Below are 18916 nucleotides of genomic sequence, written 5' to 3'. Positions count from 1 at the left end.
AGTCCTCCTCAGATGTGGCTTCGAGTGTTACAAGCAGTTTCCTCTGACAGGACTTGTCTTTATTAGTGTAAAGAGGCCTTGTGTACATACAGTGAGATACACAAAGTTTCCAGTCCCACCAGCGAGCAAAGCACATTTCTGTTTCGAATTGGGCGGATGACATCACCAGAAAAACAGCAGGGTCTGAGATAAGGGATTGAATAAACAGTGATTACAGGCGACAGGCTGGTCCAAGAGGGAGATGTCTGCTGGTTTTGTAAGAGTCTAACTCACTGTTTCTAAATATCCACCCAAGGAAAGATTTTTTTTTCCACACAGGCACGTTCCTAGATAACTCTATACACTCATATTTCCTTGAATCACGTCCTTTACACACTTGATGATTAAAATATGTTATCAGCATTTCTTCACAGTCAAGGGGGAACTGTAAATCCACAAAGGCCAGACAGAGAAAAGTCAGAGCAGCTGGAATATTCACAGACCTTCAAGTGGAGCAAGCTCTCGGTGGAATTGGGGTTTGATTGAAAACTGTAATGATTAAAATGTTGGGCAGGCAGCGGTGTTAACACAAAATGTCAGAGGTGGATAAAAAAGGGACTCAGATCTTTTAGAAATAGAGTTTCAAGTCAAAGTAGAGCATTCAAAAACTTACTTGAGTAGTTTTTTGAAAAGTACACAAATTACAAGCATAGAATACGCAAAATACCAAAAGTGGAAGTACGTAACTTTTACACTCTGCTTAAAAGAAAAATCCTTACAATAGACTTATTCATTATTAATTGAATGTATTCTGTATTACTAAACCGTAAAGTGAAAGCATTTAACTTATCCGATACACTCTGGCTGAATGACACATCTTTCAGACTTTTCCTTTTAAGCAGGGAGCAGCTTTAAAAAAAATTCTGTATAATGACAGTTTATTTGCTTCGTGAAACATGGCCCTCAAAACACCCCAACGTGTCCTAATCCACCCCGACCACACGAATAATGAACTCTCAATTATAACGCACATCCTTATAATATTTTATTGAGTGTTCTGTATGGTCGAGTGTTCATGTACGACACATGGATCCAGTTACATGTCCCCCCCCCCAGCCCACTCCCACCCTTTAGCAGCTACTGAAGAAAGAAACGACACACACACTCCACTGCTCAGAAGTGACCCGCCCTACCACAACTTACATCATGGCCCAAAACCCCCGGGTGCACGTGGATGGAGCGATGCCTGAGATTGTGTGCGTTTCTCTTTGTGTGTGTGTGTGTGTACACTTCAGTATAAACTCTGTGGGAGTGTAATTGCCTTTGGAAGCAGGGGGAATTCCTTCTAATGTATACGAAGAAAAAAAAACGGGGAGGGTAGGTGGCGGTGGTGGTGGGTTTCTTTTGGTAGTGGGGAGGAGGGCTGGTAGTAGAGGAACCCCTTCATTAAAGGATTGTTCCGTGCCAGTGGGCCATCTGTGTGGAAATGCCTGGCAGCTGCACACATAGCAGTCATAACATCCCTCCCCCCCCTGGGCTGAGGAGACTCTGGTCCCGGTACTGTACAACATGCATAGGGCCAGACGCCCTGACCCCGGCGACACACCGCACTCACAGCGCTGCACCTCCGCCTAATGGCACATGTGTAATGGACCTCGACATCATTTGTTTCACCCCGTGTGGATTTTTCGTGTACACACGCAATTATTCACGGAAAAATAAATCAAACACGCCAGAACTGTCACCTTGATTTTTACCAGACTTCTATTGGGTTTTTGTAATTCTAATTTATCAGTTATGTTGCTTATTGCGCAATGTCTTGAGCGTTTCCTCTCTTCGACACGTTTTTAATCAGCAGTTTATGAATGTGCTAACTTCTTGAATACATAGTAAATGACGGGAATATGTTTGATAAAAACAATTGCCGCTGATTTATCAAAATCCAGCCCGGTCACTCATATTAACAACTTGTCACAACTTCGTCTTTTCTCCAAATCTCCCAGTGGATTGAACAGGTCCTTTGGTGCACCCCTGATGGAAACTTTTAGAAAGTCCCTGATTGTTAAACTCAAGGCTGAATATTCAACATCTGCAGCTAAGGTTTCCAAACCGTGTAAGAATAAGTTGGCGACAAACAAAAAAATGTACCAACCTCAAGAGAGTTCAAGTACTTCTGGTATTTTATGATGTGTTAAATTTTCCATGACATAAAAACCTTAAGTCATCCTCAGAAAGGCAGGGAGAATAACAGTGTTTATGATGTGCCATTACTTGGAGGTGACCCAATTGGCGAGCACCTTTCATATAGTCAAAAACGAAAGCCCTGACAACATTAGTTTCACAATGATTTAACTAACTTGAAAGTGTGTAGTAAAAACTGAGAAATTGCAACTGAAAACTTCACGTTTGCTCTGTTTTTTGTCTGTTCTTACAGGTTGAAGCTGTTAATTGACCAGGAGAAGGCCTACCAAGAACGGAAGGACGAGGAGAGCGACACAAAGCTCACAAGCCTGAAGGAAGAGCTGACAAAACTCAAGTCGTTTGCGTTGATGGTTGTGGATGAACAGCAGCGTCTCACCGAGCAGCTGAATCAACAAACGGCCAAAGTCCAAGATTTAAGTGCCAGCGCCTCTCAGGCCCAGGAGGAGCTGAGCTCAGCTAATGCCCGGCTGCAGGAAGAGGAGCAAAAGGTCTTTCGCTTGGAGTCTGAGCTGCGTGACCAAGCTTGTCGATACCACCTGGAGCAAGAGACCATGACCGCCAAATTGACCAGCGAGGATGCCCAAAGCCGGCAGCTGCGCCAGAAAATGTCGACTCTCAGCCGGCAGCTTGACGAGCTTGAGGAGACCAACAAGACCCTGCGCCGGGCCGAGGAGGAACTGCAGGAGCTCAGGGATAAAATTAGCCGCGGCGACTGTGGAAACTCCAGCCTCATGTCTGAGCTCGAAGAACTACGTAAGAGGGTCCTGGAAATGGAGGGAAAGGATGAGGAGCTGATCAGGATGGAGGACCACTGCCGGGACCTCAACAAGAAACTGGAGAAAGAGGCCAATCAAAGCCGAAGTCTGAAGGCGGAGGTCGATAAACTGAACCACAGGATTATGGACTTGGAGAAATTAGAGGACGCGTTCAGCAAAAGCAAACAAGAGTGCGGCTCGCTCAAAAGTAACCTGGAGAAGGAGAGGACAGTGTCAAAGACGATGACCAGTGAGCTGGAAATCTTGAAGGTCAGGGTCAATGAGCTGGAAGCAGCTGAAACCCAACTTGGAAAAGCTGAGCTGACACTGAAGGAAGATCTGACCAAGTTAAAGACTTTGACAGTCATGCTGGTGGATGAGAGGAAAGCTATGGCGGAGAAGATCAAGCAAATGGAGAGCAAGGTCCAGAACAGCACCGGCAAACTTCAGGCTGAGCAGGACAAGGTGACGTCAGTCACCGAAAAGCTCATTGAGGAGAGTAAGAAAGCACTGAGGTCAAAGGCTGAGCTGGAGCAGAAAATGTGCAGTGCGACAAAGGAAAGGGACGACTTGAGGGCAAAGTTGAGGCTGGAGGAGGAAAAAAGCTTGGATTTGGATTCAAAGATCAACATGATGAGGAAACGGATGCAATCCATGGAGACCAAAGAAAGGGAATACCTGAGGAGCAAAGCTAAAGAGGAGCAAATCAAAACACCTATTGCTAACCGCTTCCACCAGGAGGACAACAAAGTTCAGGATTTGACGCAGGAGGTGGAACGCCTCAGACGCAAATTGAAGGACATGAAGGTGGTCGAGGGCGATTCATTAAAAACAGAGGAGTGTGAATCACTGGAGAAAAGACTCAACAACGAAGAAGAGAAGGCAAAGGCCTTGATGGAGGAGCTGGAAATATCCAGAAAAGAACTTTCCCAGTATCAACTGGCTGAAAAGGAAGAGTGCAACCAAGAGCATGTTCTTTACAAGCGCTTGAAGGAGGAGGAGGCAAAGTCCAGCCACCTGAGCAGGGAGGTGTCAGCCTTGAAGGAGAAGATACACGAATACATGGGGACAGAGGAGTCGATTTGCCGCATGAAAACTGACCACTCGTCACTGCAAAGAAAGCTGACCCAGCAGGAGGTCAGAAACAAAGAGCTGGCCAGAGAAATGGAGACGCTCACTCGAGAGCTCGAAAGATACAGGCGATTCAGCAAAAGTCTCCGGCCCGGCATGAACGGGAGACGCTTTTCAGACCTCCACGTTGCCACCAAGGAAGTTCAGACAGAGCCCCTCGACCTCATGTCTCCCAACTGCAAGACGGCGGCCCCGCTGGAGCGCGCCGTGGTGAACGGCAAACTGTATGACGAGAGCGAGCCGGAAGATAATGAAAACTACAGCAACGCGCTTCAGCTGTCCAAATGCAGCCCCTCGCTCATCAATAACGTGAATAACCTGAACAACAACATGAGAAGAGCACGAGTCCCATTCCTGACAAGCAAAGACTCCCCGCATCAGGCGAATGGCAAAGCGCCGCCGCGGCAGAACGGCAATCACGTCCAGCCCGGAGATGTCTTGCTGACCCACAGTCCCGGGCAGCCTCTGCACATTAAAGTGACTCCTGACCACGGACACAACACAGCCACGCTGGAGATCACCAGCCCAACCGCGGAAAACACCCCGTCATTCACCAGCACCGCCGTCATACCCACAAGTGGAGGTCCACCCAAGCAGAGAATCACCATCATCCAGAATGCTTCCTTATCCCCTACCGCTAAATCAATCTCCCCAACAACAAAATCCAAAGGTTCCCCACTGTCCGACGAGCTGTGTTCACCGGATAGGGCCCTCTCGCCTTTCGCCATGGCCACGTACTCCAGAGCAATGACCCCAGACTCTTGTGGCTCCGTCACACCGGACAGAGCCCTGTCACCGATACAGATCGTGTCCGTCACAACCGGCACCCCGGAGCGCTCCCTCTCCGCTGAGCCGGTGGAGGTCGTCGGAGGGCAAGCCGTGTTCCGCGTGACCCCGGAGAGGCAGAGCAGCTGGCAGGTCCAGAGGTCCAACAGCTCGGGGCCCAACGTCATCACCACGGAGGACAACAAAATCCACATTCACCTCGGCAGCCCCTTCATCCAGAGCATCAGCACCCCGACACGGACGCTGAGTCCGTGCCATGCGCCCGGACTCCAGGAGCAAAGGACTCAGGTGCTCGCCAACTGCAGCACTCCCGCCGCCAAAGGCCCCAGCAAAATCACAAGTAGCATCATGATTAAGCCCACGTCCACCCCAATCCAAAGGCCAGCACAGATTACAGTAAGTAATGTCTACCACTGACCTGATAACACCCCCCCGAGCCCTCCATCCCATCCTTTGTTTGAACCACGCCCATGAAATCCAGTTCCAGTTAAACCCCCACCTCTACACCCTGATGCATTTACACGTCTGTTTTACTTGATTTATGAGCTTTGACTAAGGTTTGAATGTTTTCATTTTTTTCAATTGTTTGCCTGCATGAGAGAACAATATCATTTGAACCCACTCTGACACGACACCAGGGTTTTAACTTATGTGCACTTACTGTATTGTACTCAATGGCCAATGTGCCATATAGTCTGACTATTCACACTGATGTATCATACCAGTTTTTTATACTTCACATAACACATAGTGCATAATGAATCTTTTGTTTTGACCTTTCTGAGAATTAAAGTGTGCAAAAACCATGTTGTTTATGTTTGAGTTTGACATCCATGCTTGCCAATTTCATTTATTCACAAAATCCAGCATGTTTTGATTGTGTAAAATAAAAAAATAAATTAATCGGAGGACAATGCAATTAGATTGAAATGGGTTGTTTGACTTGATTTCTTTTGGTGCATGCACGGTAACCTTTTGTGTTTTTTAACACCTGAGATTTAAATCCAGTGTATTTATGGGTCATCAAATTAATTAATACCAAAGAGTAAAAAAGAGTTGTGCTCGTACTTTACCAGACGACAAAAAAATTTGAGATCCTGGGATTCTCACATGTGTTTGCTTGCTTGAGTCACAATCATAGGCTGATGTCATTGTTTTCTTCTCTCGCACATAAACCCAGTGACCGGGAATGAAAACCAGCGAGATGTGAACTCGAAGCTCGACTTAATGATACAGTGGCGACACGGCTCAAACCTTTAAACCTGAGGGTGGTGCTGTTGCATTTAAAGCTGACACAAATAAATTCTATGCATTGTGTTCATAACTGAATGCACAAGAGTGTAAAAGTTGTTCGCTGCTTAACAAATTGATACAAATAGATCTTTGGTTCTCAATGACAGTTTTTTGTATTTATGATTATGCTTTCTCACATTCACTCAACAAGAGGGACTACTCCAAAAATCACATCGTTCTTATGAAATCCAGAAAATAATACTCCATATTTCACAATTGCTCCCCCAGGACGCACACATTGAACTTGAAACATTTATGAATTTGTTGATAACTTGACCTCAGTGGGCGTTCGGCAGAAAGTCTCACTAAGCTCGTGAGCCACTGGGCTGTAACCTGAAGCGACTGTTTTCTTTCTCTTTCTCCCATGAATCACGTTCTTTGAAATTCATCACCACTCGAACTTACGAAATGTTCCTCCGCGTGTAAACATCCCTCAACGTGTGGTTTGAAGCGCGCACAGTGGAAAAGTCACCACATATACGTGCAATGTGCCTGAATTTCGGACGGCACTTAAGGCCAGAACCAGATGACGCGCGGACGGAGAGATGAGAGAGGACATGGGAGAGGATGTGGGATGGTTTCCGCTCATCCGTGTCATGACTCAATCCATAGCGAAACAGAACATCTCAGGGAAAAAGACCAAATCTGAATTTTTCTTTAGGTAGATGTGAATAAAAGCAAGAATGTAGATCTTAATAAGAGTATTAGTATATAATTATCAAGTGTTCACATTAACTATGATAGTTCAAAGCCACTGAGATGGTTTAATGTGTACTGTAACTTATAGATAAATACGACACATACTATGAATTCTTTGCTTGAAACTTCAAAACTGATCAGTTCAGCTCACCTGATTAATATCTGTCCAAAGCTCCTCCAGGGTAAAAGGCAGATTTGAGATAAGCCACTCAAAAAAAATTCCTAAATTTCCTAAATTCAAACATTTTCCACAAAAATCATAAAAAATAGATGAGCTTGAATTAGACGTCACATGACCTTCTTCAATAGACAACAACTAGACAGGTGAGTTTATGTTAATACCCTGTAAAGTATCACCAAATCCTCAGGGTCATTTAGATGGAGGGAGACAACTGTTGCAGGAAAGTGGCAAACGCAACCCGAACACACAAACACACACAAGCCGGTGTGACAAAGAGAAAAATTATTAAATCAAGCATTTAATTGAACGAGTGGGAAGGAGCACAGCTGGAGAAACCGGATCCGAACCCGTCTGGGCACCGGTGAAATGATGCAGGGGCTAAACAAGATGCTATTCATTGAATCACGACTCCAGAAAGCGTCCAGCAGCTGGAATCGCTGTCTGTGACCTCAATCGCCCCCTGACTCACTTTGACACTTAGTCGATTCATGGACTGGGCTCATACTGGGTTCGGCCAAAGAGGACAGATCTGTGCACGGCGTCCACGCCAGGCAGATAGCACGAGTATCTGGTGACCCGCCTGGAAGCCAGAGGGGCCCTTTCATTGAGAGGCATAGAGTGGTTCTTGCTTCTGTTGGCTGGGACCTAGGCGGTATTACACTCATTCATGTGAGGGGGGGGGGGGATAAAATATCAAAAAAGCACATGCTGAGGTCAATTTAAACCAACATCTAAACCTTATTAGCAAACCGCATGCCAGAAAGGCGAGGTGTGTGCCGCTCTGCAGGCGAGGGGGGGTTTCCTCACCTTGACTGACGGGCACAATAAACCGGAGGAGGAGAACAAACAGTGGTGTGGGGGCACTCTCTCAACAAAAGGCCTGCGTGTGTCTGTGTGTGTGTGTGTGTGTGTGTGTCTGTGTGTGTGTGTGTGTGTGTGTGTGTGTGTGTGTCTGTGTGTGTGTGTGTGTGTGTGGACGCTGTGAACGTCTCCTCTCCCACTGCTGCATGAGCACCACAACAAACCTCGTGTTTGGTTGCTGTGGCAGCAGCCGGTGTTACAGAGCGCCGGGCAGAGGAAGCACTTAGCTGAACTCCCGCTGCACCGCTGATATATGAGAGAACAAAGCTGCACATTAAGGCTTTTTTTTTTCTTTCCACGTTAAATCAACAACACTCCCATGACGTGGAGCCCGTAGCGATTTTCTGGCCCATTAGCTCTGCTGAAGCGAAGGCCCTACTTATTCTGAAATTCATACCCTGGATGAATATTTAAGGACATAGTTCACTGCGGATTTTTGTTAATTCTCAAAAAACCTCAAGATCCACATGAACATTCCCCAGTTGGAGAGAGAGAGAGAGAGAGACAGAGAGAGAGAGAGAGAGAGAGAGAGAGAGAGAGGATGGTTGCTGGGAATGAAGTCAGTTACGTGATGAAACCCATGGAAACACTGGAAACACTCACTTGGACTCAGACGTAGAGAATCCTCAAATAGGAATGAGGCAAACAGATAGAGTATCTCTAAATGCTGCAGGGACTTTGAATCAAACGAGGGCGTCTTTTGAAAAAATGCAATTACCTTCTGAGACAAACAAAGAGTCAAGCCGTGATGATGTGATTGAAAAAGTAAATCATTTGCCAGTGGCAACTTGGAAGAGGATAATTCCCCGGTGACTACCGTCTGAGGGATTGAGTCTCTGGAGCAGACTCAGACATCTGACTGTTCATTTGTCTGGACGCTCAGGAGTTTTACATCTTCTTAAACATTAGTCATGAACATCTAGGGAAGATAGAAACGAGAGGGTTCTCTGAAAAAGGCAAAACTCCTGATGACAGCTCGTGTGGTTACACGCACAGAGCACTTTGGATAATTGCTCGTACGAGCTGTTTATAGAAATCACAGAATCTTGCTCATGAATTTGCGAGAAGTAAACACGAGCGCACGTTGTGTGAGCCGCCGCCGAGGCTTCTCCTAACTGTGGAAACATCTTATCAGAGTTACTGTAAACAGGATATGGTCCCTATTGTCCACGCAGCAATCCAAAAAAGAGATGTACCTCAGTGTCCTGGCATCCTGCTGCGCATGTAAACACGCTGATTGAAACCTGATTGCACGGCAAGCGAAGCAGTGCGTGGTTTAAGAATCTGAGAAATGCGGAGGTCTCCCGTCACATTTCCCTTTTCGTGTTTGCTGCGAAAACAGAGAAGCACTGGTTCCTAAGAAACCTGCACTGTTATTATTATTATTGTTAAAATGAACTGGGGCTACAACAGTCCAAATAGGTTTTTTCGTTAATAGGAAGCAATTTTAAGAATCCCTCCATTAGGAGTTTCCATGCAGTGAATGTGTGTACTGGACAACTAAGACTCTTTTCTTGATTTATAATTTTTTATTTTGTCTAAAACATAACAGAAAATAGTGAAAAATACACTATGATTTACTAAATGTACGTCAATATGTTCAGGTATATGTTCTTCGTACTGATTTTTCGACTTAATGCGCCAAGTTTCGCCTTATTGGATTTTTATCTCTTATTTAAGTATTTCCTGCAGTTAATAAAGTATATTTACATGGAACCTGTACGAACTGTCATGCATTTCCACAGCCACCTTTTCAGTGGGGATACTGGTTAACAGTTTAATCTTACAGTGCAATTACAGAATTCCAATACAAATATTTAATCATAAAGAAGTACAAAATTATGGTTTTACATAACATTGCTTTATTTTGCATCAGTAAACCTAACCCTAACCCTAATTTCCATATATTGTGATTTTACACCATCTAGTGGTCATAATCAGTATTGCAACAATCCTGATTTAGCAAGTGAAAACATCCCAGCCTTTTCTATAGAAAGTCCAAATCACAATCACTCTGATCTATTTCTTTGCTGTATTCAGGAAACCCTGCAGTCTTCTAAAGCCACGCTCCTCTTCGTCTGACTCTTCCTCATTTCTTCCCCCACAGATCCCTCCTGAAGCATTCCGACGATCCGGACCTACGAGGATCCCCAAACCCAGAAGCTACAGCTCCCAGAAGGGGACCGGCGGCTCGGCGGCAAACCCGGTAGCGCAGAGCAAGAGTCAGCCGCCAAACGCACAAGTCACCACGGGGAGAGAGCAGCACACACACATGCCGGCAGCACACAACAACAACAACAACAACAACAACCCCAATCTCGTGAACCGCAAACTGTGACATCAATGCTTCTCTAATACTGCAAGAGTCAGCTTACAGTATATTTCACTTTCACTAAAAACAACCTCACGGCAACTTCAACCTAAAATGAGGGATTTTGCTTCGAAACTACCTGCAAAAGAAAAAAGAACTGCTTTAGTCTAAAAGTCTTTTAATTTTAATTAATCTGCAACTCTATAACCCCAATCCTCATCTGTGGTGCTCTGCAAACCACAACGTGCAGCTGTTTATTGTCTCTGTGCACACGCTGATAGAACAAACATCTGTAGAAAGTAGTTCCGATGTAGATTCATTTAAATAAACAAGTTTAGTTATTTACAAACACAGCTTTTGGTGTGTCACTGTACTAAAAGTGGAATGAAACTGAATATTAGAGCACCCAGTGTGATGTATTGTTGGTAAAAATTAAGGTTAATTTATACTGTAAGTATTTGTTTCCACCTTAGATACAGATCATGAAACAGTCATTTATCCATTTCTAAAGAAGGAACACATATTTTTTAAGAATAAGTGGCAATAATGTACATAGGTGTAAAACGAATGTGTTGTAACGCGGCTTCTTGATAGTGATCATCTCTCGAATGTGACATTTGTGTTATTTTTGGTTATCAATAAAGACTTTTTATACCTTGAACAAGAGAAATGTCTCTGAGTCGACATGTAACTCTATTACAGTGGAGCCCCAAATTTAAATGATGATCCTATAAAAGGCCTAAAATAATGAAAAGCATGCATATTCAGTGAAAGTCAAAGGAAAACATCTTTACATGTATCTTTATTCACACTGACACTAGTGTATATTGTCGGACATATAAGTGTTGCAATGAGAGACAGTGACAAGTGCTATTATTTAAAGATATTATAGGGGTAGTCATTTATAAGTGAAATGATTTATGTGATATTAGAATTGTCTTTGGAGCAGCGTCATCTCCAGACAAATTAAAAGATATCAAGGACATCGAGGGCGATGGGTTTTCACAGAGGGCGATTCTCTTCTTAGTAAAACAACTACAACTAACAAAACCACTGCAGCAGTTCAAGCTATACCAGGTTCACAGTGCAGGAGAGTAAACATTATGATGAGCAGCATCCATCATGCTATGATTGATATACTGTATTCTAGATTTTGCAGTCTGACAATGAACTGTAATACTGTGCCAATAAATCAGCAGGATGGAGTAGTGATAAAATACTTTCCAAATACTTCAAACATATTCTTATGTTAACTTATGAAAATCGCATTATTCAGTGTGGAAATACTCAGTGATAGATATACTAAGACATTCAGAATCTGCCATACAACGAGGTAGCAAGGGCATTGTGGGTTTCTAGCGATATGAAACTATTATCTGTTGAGGCTTTCCAGTTCTTTTTTGAAACCAGTGGTGGTGTGGTGTCCAAACCTCCGTGTGTCACTGACGTGGGGTCAGAGTGGCGCTGACGGCCGAACGCAGCACAGACAGGAAGTGGTCCCTCTCCTCACCGCTCTCTGTGGCGCAGACCCACGACCGACGAGGACCATCCAGGACGAAGGCGTGGCTAACGTCTGCAGGGAGGGACATCAATTCATCAAAAAACAATATATTATAATCGTGACATTATTGAAATGTTCTTCCTTCGGAAACCAAACGTACAGCGCGAGTGTGAGATCTCTCTGACAGCCAGGCTGGTGAGGGCCACGGACGCCAGGAAGGTGTGAGTGCTCCGGTGACTCAGCGCGAACGGTGTGTGATGCACATTTCGCCGCGTCAGCACCAGAGCGTCATTGAACAGGAAGAGGCCGACGTCTGACACGTGCTCGTAGGCCCTGATCAGACATATACACACAAAACACACAGGATGACTACATGACATCAAGCATATTAACTAAAGAAAATCTATCTAGCTTAATCAAATAAAATCATTTATCTACTTTAAGAACAGACACTTGTTCAGTTAGTTTGAAAAATGTCTTATTCTCATCAAAAATAATATTTTAATCATAACCAACAGAAATCTTTCGGGTTGTTACCTGAGAGAGTCTGGAATCTGCTCGTCTGGACTCCGGAGCAGAGCAGCATCCTGAGTTATCAGCAGCTGCCTGTTTCCTTCACTGAGGTTCTGCACACGTGAACACACGACAGATTCATGACAAATTAACACAAGTTCAGTTTTGGGTTTTTACGTGTGAGGAAGAAAATAAAACGGAGAGAGAGGGAGCTGGAGTTTTTCACCGGACAGCCTTGGATCCTCTGCTGTGTTTCTTCCAGCAGTCTGTCTCTCTCCGAGTTACGCTTCAACTGAGACGGTGAGAAAAGAACATTTGTGCGATTATTGCAATGGGCAAAGATTTGTACAAGAGCATTTGTGTGACATGTTTGGGCACTGTACCTTTTGAGTGAAGTCCCTGTAGCGTCGCATCGTGCTGAGGGCAGACGAGATGTGTGTGTGGTCAGGGTGGCCGGGTGGTGTGTTTAAAGACAGAGCTTGAAGCAGAGTCACGTACTCATGTGTTCTCCACACTGGACACAGCAGCAGCTCCTGGAGGCTTCACACGCACAAAAACACACACAAAAACACACACAGCCACACGTTTACAGGCGTGTTTTTGGTCAGATGTGGATAACGACTGGAAACAAGTACATGATTTAAGATATATATATATGCATATGTATGTGTGTGGTTACCTCAGCATGTGGGTTGCAAGAGTTCTGTCCGTTCTCTTCAGGAAAGCCCGAAAGGCCGGTTTTGTCTCCCTGCACTGAGACAGACACACACACAGAAGAAGAAAGAGGAAAAACACAAAGCTGACATTTTTTATTAAGCATAACCTCAAGTTGATACCTCGATTACCTACAAGAAGGTTACATTACAGAAAACTACTGAATGTACTTTCATGAAACTTGGGAATAATTTGTGGATCTTGTATGAAAAGCAAATCAGGCATATATATGGGACTGATATGTATGAGCGTGTTTAATTAACACATCCGCTTTGGTGGATTTAAATGTGGTTTTATAGGGTGGAGATAATTTGAATCCCGAGTGATGACCTTAGACAAATGCCTCGGTTTCACCTTGTCGATGGTGCTCAGGGCCGTGGTGTAGTTGTTCAGGTAGTTGGTGTAGACTCGGAGACCTGAGCAGAGCTTCAAGAACACGTCTCCAACACACTGCTCGGCCCCCCACTGCTGCAGCCTCGCCTGGAGATCTCCCAGAAACACTCTGTAACAAACACACACGCCGATGGTGTCACGTCCACACACAGGGACACGAATGAGACTGTGCCCCACTGGTGTGTGTGTGTGTGTGTGTGTACCTGTTGAGCTCCAGTATGTGCGCGACAGGGCTGAGGATAATCTGGATGTCGGCGAAGCTGAGAATGGCTCTGTTGGAGTTCAGAGCTGCAGCGAGAGGCTCCTGGTACACCTGTGGCACACAGCAGGGTCAATACTTATTACTAGTCTTCCCCTAAATTGACAAACAACACTTCCTGGGTGGGTGGATTCACATTCTGATAAAAAGTGGGGGGGAAATAGGTCATGCACCTGCAGAACCGTGATTCATCTGATATCTCAAACACCTGGAATTCTCTGAACTCCTCGTAGATTGTTGAAAGGATGAGTTCCTATCTTTTATTAGCAGCTGCATGACCTGATATTCAACCGGTTTCTGAGGAAGGAGAGCACCTGAAACAACAGCCTCTGAAGTCAGATATCATCAGCACATGGCCTGATTGAAACTTCAGGAGGATTTACCTTGAGCACAGCGCCCAGTCTCCCCAGATAAAGACCCTCGCTGTGGTGCAGCTCTCTGGCAGCCACACCTCTCCAATCTAACCCGGTCTGAAAGACAAAACAAGGAGCTGTAAAGATCAAGTGTGCTGCTTCAACCAGTCTCTGGGTGGACACATTTAAAGTGGACACACTTGTGGTAGCTCCGGTGCTGATCGGTCTGCTCCTTCAGCCCTCCACTCGTCCTCTGGAGGACTCCCTCCTTTCTCCTTCACCTCACTGCACCTCGTGAAAAAAGCGGCGAGAAACTCCAAGGGTCTGGTCTGGAGGAGCAAGAGCAGAAATGTGAAATGAGACCCTTGGACTGATAGGCTGGGATCTGAGGTTAATGTCGTCCCCACCTCTTCCTGTCGGGTGAGAGCGGCGAGTCCCTCAGTCAGAGCCTCACTTAGATCCTGAGACACAGAGAGCTCCTCCAGGCAGATCTTCTCCCACAGAAAATGACCTAGAAACAATATCTCAAGATTCTTACCGGACGTGTGTTTCAACAAGCTCTGTGTGCGTGTGTTCGATTCTGCATGCGCGTGACACCCACCCAGAGCCCGGCCCCTGGCCTGGAGGCTGACCTGCTGCAGCTGTGGCCCCAGGTCGACCCTCAGCACCCCCAGGGCCTCCTCCATCCACCCGGCCTGTCGGCACCAGCCCTCCAGAACACTCTCCGTCACATAGTGGAGCGCTGGGGCGGCCGGTCGCTGGTTCGACGCCCCGGCACACACGCCGCTGTGTGACCACTCACTCAGAACTAGAAGAGGGGGAAAGGCGGTGTTTGAAAGAAGAAAGGTTAAAAGCAATATTCACAAAAGATTCAAACGAGCGACTCACTGTTCTGGAAACTTCCGGTCGCAAAACCCATCGGGGCCCGAACCTCCAAACCAGTAAGAGTTGAGAGAGTTTGGATGAGTGCCACTCCGGATGCTGTAGGAACAGGAAATCAGGAAATATGACTTAAAGCAGAAATATTAATTACTTAGTAGTATATGTGTCCCAACATCTTCCTACCAGATGCAGCCAGTGGGGAGAAGATGTCGATTCCTCCCCCGTCTACAGTTGGTGCCACCAAGACGCACAGTTTTTCCCAGAATCCTCTATGGTCGGGGTTGGGTAAGGTCCTATCTGACAGGGTGTAACCTGGAGGATCGAAGGTAAAACAAGGATTCAAAAACTGAAAAAAGATCTTAAGTCAAAAGATGAGAATAACCATGTTTCTCTCGTTTCAAAATAAAATAAGCCGTGAAATGGTTGCAGCAGATGTGTTTCACCGTATCCTGGGAGATAAACTTCTAGCATTGACGTTGGACTGGAACAAACCTCTGCGGTGTGCCCACACATAAAGATACACGGGATAATTCATTCTCACTTTGAAGCAGACAGACTTCCTCCGTTCCTCCTGGAGCGAGCAGGCCCAGCCTCTGAACTCTCTGCCCAGATAGGGCCCTCTCCACCTGGGTTAGCAGAGCTGAGAGGGTCCCTCTGTGGTCGTACAAGATCCCAGTCACTCCTGCCTTCACACCACTCAGCACCAACTGAGTTCAGCATGGGGAGGAAAAGAAGGGAGTTGTTTTCTACAACTACAGTGATTTCCCCTTCTTTTCCATATCATGCAGAGATGGGGCTTGGCGACGACATTCTGATGAGACTCTTTTCCGTACTTTCCACTTACCTCATAAGCAGGAACTCTGTCGGAGATCAGAAATAAGGAAGTTGTGTGGGGGTAGGTGGGCGAGACTGTGTGTTGTTGGACAGGACTGTGGGTGAAGGAGGACAGTGCTCCACAGGCTTTGTTTGGCCTTCCGCTAAAAGGGGATAAATGGTTTGATTTTAACAATGAATCATGAAGTAAGGCATTAGATTTTCTTCTCAAGTTCGGCTTCAGTTGCCAAATGTTCCTGCTGAACCCTCTGATTTACGTCATCATAGGGAAACCGTTGTGGATGATCACCTGAATGAAGTGGAGGCCTGAAGTCCCTCCAGGCTCATGGACTGAGCCCCGTCCCTGCTAAGACAGAGGCTGGAAGAGTCAACAGTGTTTGGATGCCAGGAAAGGGAAGGCCAGGAATTGGAAGTTATCCCAGAGTCAGGCCTCCACATCTGGGTACTTCCACCTCTTATTTGCTTTGTGAGGGTGCCCCATGCTTTCCTGGTTCTCATAGACAGTCCTGCAAATATCACAGATGTAAGCTACTTGGTGGAGAGCATGAAAACCTTGTTGTTTCATCTGCCACTTACTCTTCTCCTCCTGAAGCTTTGCTCTGATCATATCCCTGATCCTCCTCTCCTTCGTCCTCTCCTCCTCATCCACGGTCATCCCTTCACTTTGCTGGTTCAAGGTGCCGTACTGCTCAGCCGCCTCCCGCGGCGTGAGCCAGTCCAGTGTGGAGACGCAGGAGACGTAGTGGTTCCTCCACGCTCCATACTCCTTCTCTCCGGGAGCGTAGGGCAGGAACCAGCCCTTCCGGGTGCATCGGCTGGTCCAGATACAGTCCTGAGGAGAGGGAGGAGAGACGTGCTCAGTGGCTCTCAACTTCAATTCGAATAGATTTATTTTTATTTTTGGCTTCTCACCTGTTCGGCCAGGACCCTCCAGTGCCAGCTGACTTGGGCGGCGGAGCAGAGGTCACGAGGGGACAGGAACGACAACACATACAGGGACAGAAACCGCGGAAGGACCGCCGTGAAGTCTGCATGAGTCACAGGAACAGTCTCCTTCAGTAAGTCCCTGCAGTACCTGCTCGGAATATGAGAGAATTTTCCTTTATTAAACACCATTCAATCGGAGGTGTGAGGGTGGGGGTCAGGAATGAGCTTACGTGAGCTGTGTCTTGGTGCAGCGTGTGAGCAGGGAGTGCAGCAGGTGTTTCCTCTGTTTGTCGGTCCACAGGTCAAACCAGTGCACCACCAGGTTCACTCTCTCCTCGAATAACTGCGAGAAAACCGGGGACAGTGATAAAACGTCAGCGAACAGAGTCTGGACGCTTTGCCAAAGGCTACAAGCTGGCTTCCAGAACGATGACAGAGAACACCGGCCCGGCAAAACGCCATTTACTTATTGCAAACTAAAAAAAAGTGATGAATTGTGTGATAACGGCTAAAAAAATCAAATTGGGTCAAGTCTGGCTTTACTTTTTAACTACACATACGTATCTATGGGCTGCTTGTATTGAAATATGCGTTTAGTAAGAATTTAAACTGCAGTCAGAACTACAAGCAGAAGTGCTTCCTGTCTGCAACAAACAATAGTGATTAACAACCATAAACAGATGAAATAAAGAATTTGGACAAACTGCACAATCACACAGCTTTTATCTTTATGTGCAGGACAGTCTAATATTGCATATAGTATATCTACTTGTATTTTATTTCTTCTAGATTGAGTTTTCTATTACTATTTCAACATTTACCCCTCGTGCTGCTACTCTTTTGTGCTGCTGTGTTTATTTTGAGGATCAATAAAGCTACAACTTACCTTAAAAATGATCTTATCTTTACATAAAGGTAAAAGTTAGTAATATCAGTCCTTCTAAATGAGCCACCACACATTACTGATTTATTCACATCCATTACTTACAGATTGAGGTCACTACCGGGCCTAAACTCTGACAAGATCCCTCAAGGATATTTTTTTTTAATAAGAATAAATGTAGATAGTTTGCATGTGTGTAATTTACATTGGGGGTAGGTTTTAGAAATTGCTTGTTTGAGTGTAAACACACTGACTACTGAGGAATGACAGGAGGTAAATAAATAGCATCATTCACACAAGTTGCATGTAACTAAAGGCAAATTTAAGTCACTTTTGCACATAAGGGAAAAACAATAAGGCGTCAAGTTGATTTTCAGTATAAAACAGTGCATTTACCTCCGCGTTAGATTCCACTGGAGGCAGAGAGGCGACGTTTACGCACCAGTTTTACGCACATGTTCCAAATGTGCCAATTAAGCAAACGCAATTGTTTTCTCGTGGTGGAGACGTTGGATTCACCAAACAGCACAGCACGCAATGTGTTCACGTTGTTTTAAAGATTTTAAATAAATATAAATGGACTTCAGGAAGTTTACATTTTGTTCCTCTGCTCCCAAAGGACGCAGTTTTATTAGTGTGACGCACGAGGCCATGATCTGTCCGTGTCTGCCATCTGGTGGCTGAATAAGCATGACTCTATTATGATTTGAAGTTGATTCTGTTAAGTGTCAGTGGTGTCTGTGGTCGCTGTCGGTTCCCCTGACCTGTGCGTTGCTCCGCTTGTTGCCCAGCGGGGTCCAGGTGCTGAAGCTGGTCCCGGAGCGGAGGCCGTCCGTCCCGCTGAGCTGCCACCGCTTCACCGCCTCTGCAGTCCTTTTCAGATCCGTCTCCATGTGCGAGCCGAGGCTTCACCTGGTGAGAAAGACCCCCGCTTCGATCTCAAACCAGTGTGACCCACTGAACTTTCCAGTTTATACTGGCAGACCCGGCTCCTCTCTGGGGAGAGATTACCCACCGACCTGCTGCCAGTGTGCGGCTCCAGTTACCTTAGAGACGCGTCAACACAAGGATGAGCACATTCCTTGACAGCTCATTGCTTCCTATCACCCAACCGCACGTGAACGAGCACAACACAAACAGCAGGTTGTCAACATGAGCTCAAGTCACTCATATATCCCGAGGTTCCCTAAAGAATCAAGCCCTGTGGAATTATTTTGTTTAAGTCAATGCACTTTATAATTATCCATTTATTTCAGATGCATTCCTGAGATAAGGGTTTGTGAGGTCAGTCTTGACCTTTGACCTCCAGTCTAATCATGTCATCTTTGAGTCCCAGTGAATGTTTGTACCAAATTTGAAGAAATTCCCCAGAGGCGTTATTGAGACGATCATTAAAACTATTCATAAATTATATTTGATTGGTGGATGATTTATTACATTTACAACTTAAATGCAAAAA

At 45.6% G+C, this 18916-nt stretch overlaps 2 protein-coding genes across 3 annotated transcripts in view; one reads left to right on the top strand and one right to left on the bottom strand.

Annotated features, from left to right (window-relative positions):
• Positions 1 to 10845, top strand: part of filip1l (filamin A interacting protein 1-like) — a 58387-nt gene extending 47542 nt beyond the window's left edge. The window contains exons 5-6 of one of the 2 annotated variants that reach the window (XM_062380906.1): positions 2414 to 5249; positions 9995 to 10845. In XM_062380906.1, the coding sequence (XP_062236890.1) occupies positions 2414 to 5249; positions 9995 to 10225 (3067 nt within the window). In that variant the 3' untranslated portion in view covers positions 10226 to 10845. The remainder of the gene's footprint in view (positions 1 to 2413; positions 5250 to 9994) is intronic. The other variant, XM_062380907.1, reaches the window with a different exon arrangement.
• Positions 10846 to 11008: 163 nt separating this feature from the next.
• LOC133933720 (epithelial cell-transforming sequence 2 oncogene-like) lies at positions 11009 to 18396 on the bottom strand. Its single transcript, XM_062380905.1, has 21 exons — positions 18222 to 18396; positions 16805 to 16917; positions 16560 to 16722; positions 16224 to 16479; positions 15937 to 16153; positions 15658 to 15790; positions 15355 to 15520; positions 14997 to 15125; positions 14820 to 14912; positions 14533 to 14739; positions 14339 to 14442; positions 14132 to 14260; positions 13962 to 14048; positions 13523 to 13632; positions 13281 to 13428; positions 12892 to 12965; positions 12596 to 12752; positions 12439 to 12504; positions 12237 to 12325; positions 11860 to 12032; positions 11009 to 11771 (listed from the first exon to the last, which is right to left on the bottom strand). Exons 1-21 carry the CDS (start codon positions 18348 to 18350, stop codon positions 11638 to 11640), a joined length of 2877 nt encoding a protein of 958 aa, XP_062236889.1. The 5' UTR covers positions 18351 to 18396; the 3' UTR covers positions 11009 to 11637.
• Between the last annotated feature and the right edge of the window lie 520 nt (positions 18397 to 18916).

Source organism: Platichthys flesus, chromosome 22, assembly GCF_949316205.1.
Source record: "Platichthys flesus chromosome 22, fPlaFle2.1, whole genome shotgun sequence".
NCBI lineage: Eukaryota > Metazoa > Chordata > Actinopteri > Pleuronectiformes > Pleuronectidae > Platichthys > Platichthys flesus.
The sequence above is the reverse complement of the archived record's forward strand: the minus strand, read 5'-3'. Positions and strand labels throughout refer to the sequence as shown.

Bases quoted from the DNA above. Each gene is read 5' to 3' on its own strand.
- LOC133933720 (XM_062380905.1), bottom strand. From the start codon at position 18,350: ATGGAGACGGATCTGAAAAGGACTGCAGAGGCGGTGAAGCGGTGGCAG. The intron at 14,740-14,819 runs GTGAGTCGCTCG...CCCCTCTTCTAG, and splicing joins GACCGGAAGTTTCCAGAACA to TTCTGAGTGAGTGGTCACAC. The intron at 12,966-13,280 runs GTGAAACCGAGG...TGTCTGTCTCAG, and splicing joins CCCTGAGCACCATCGACAAG to TGCAGGGAGACAAAACCGGC.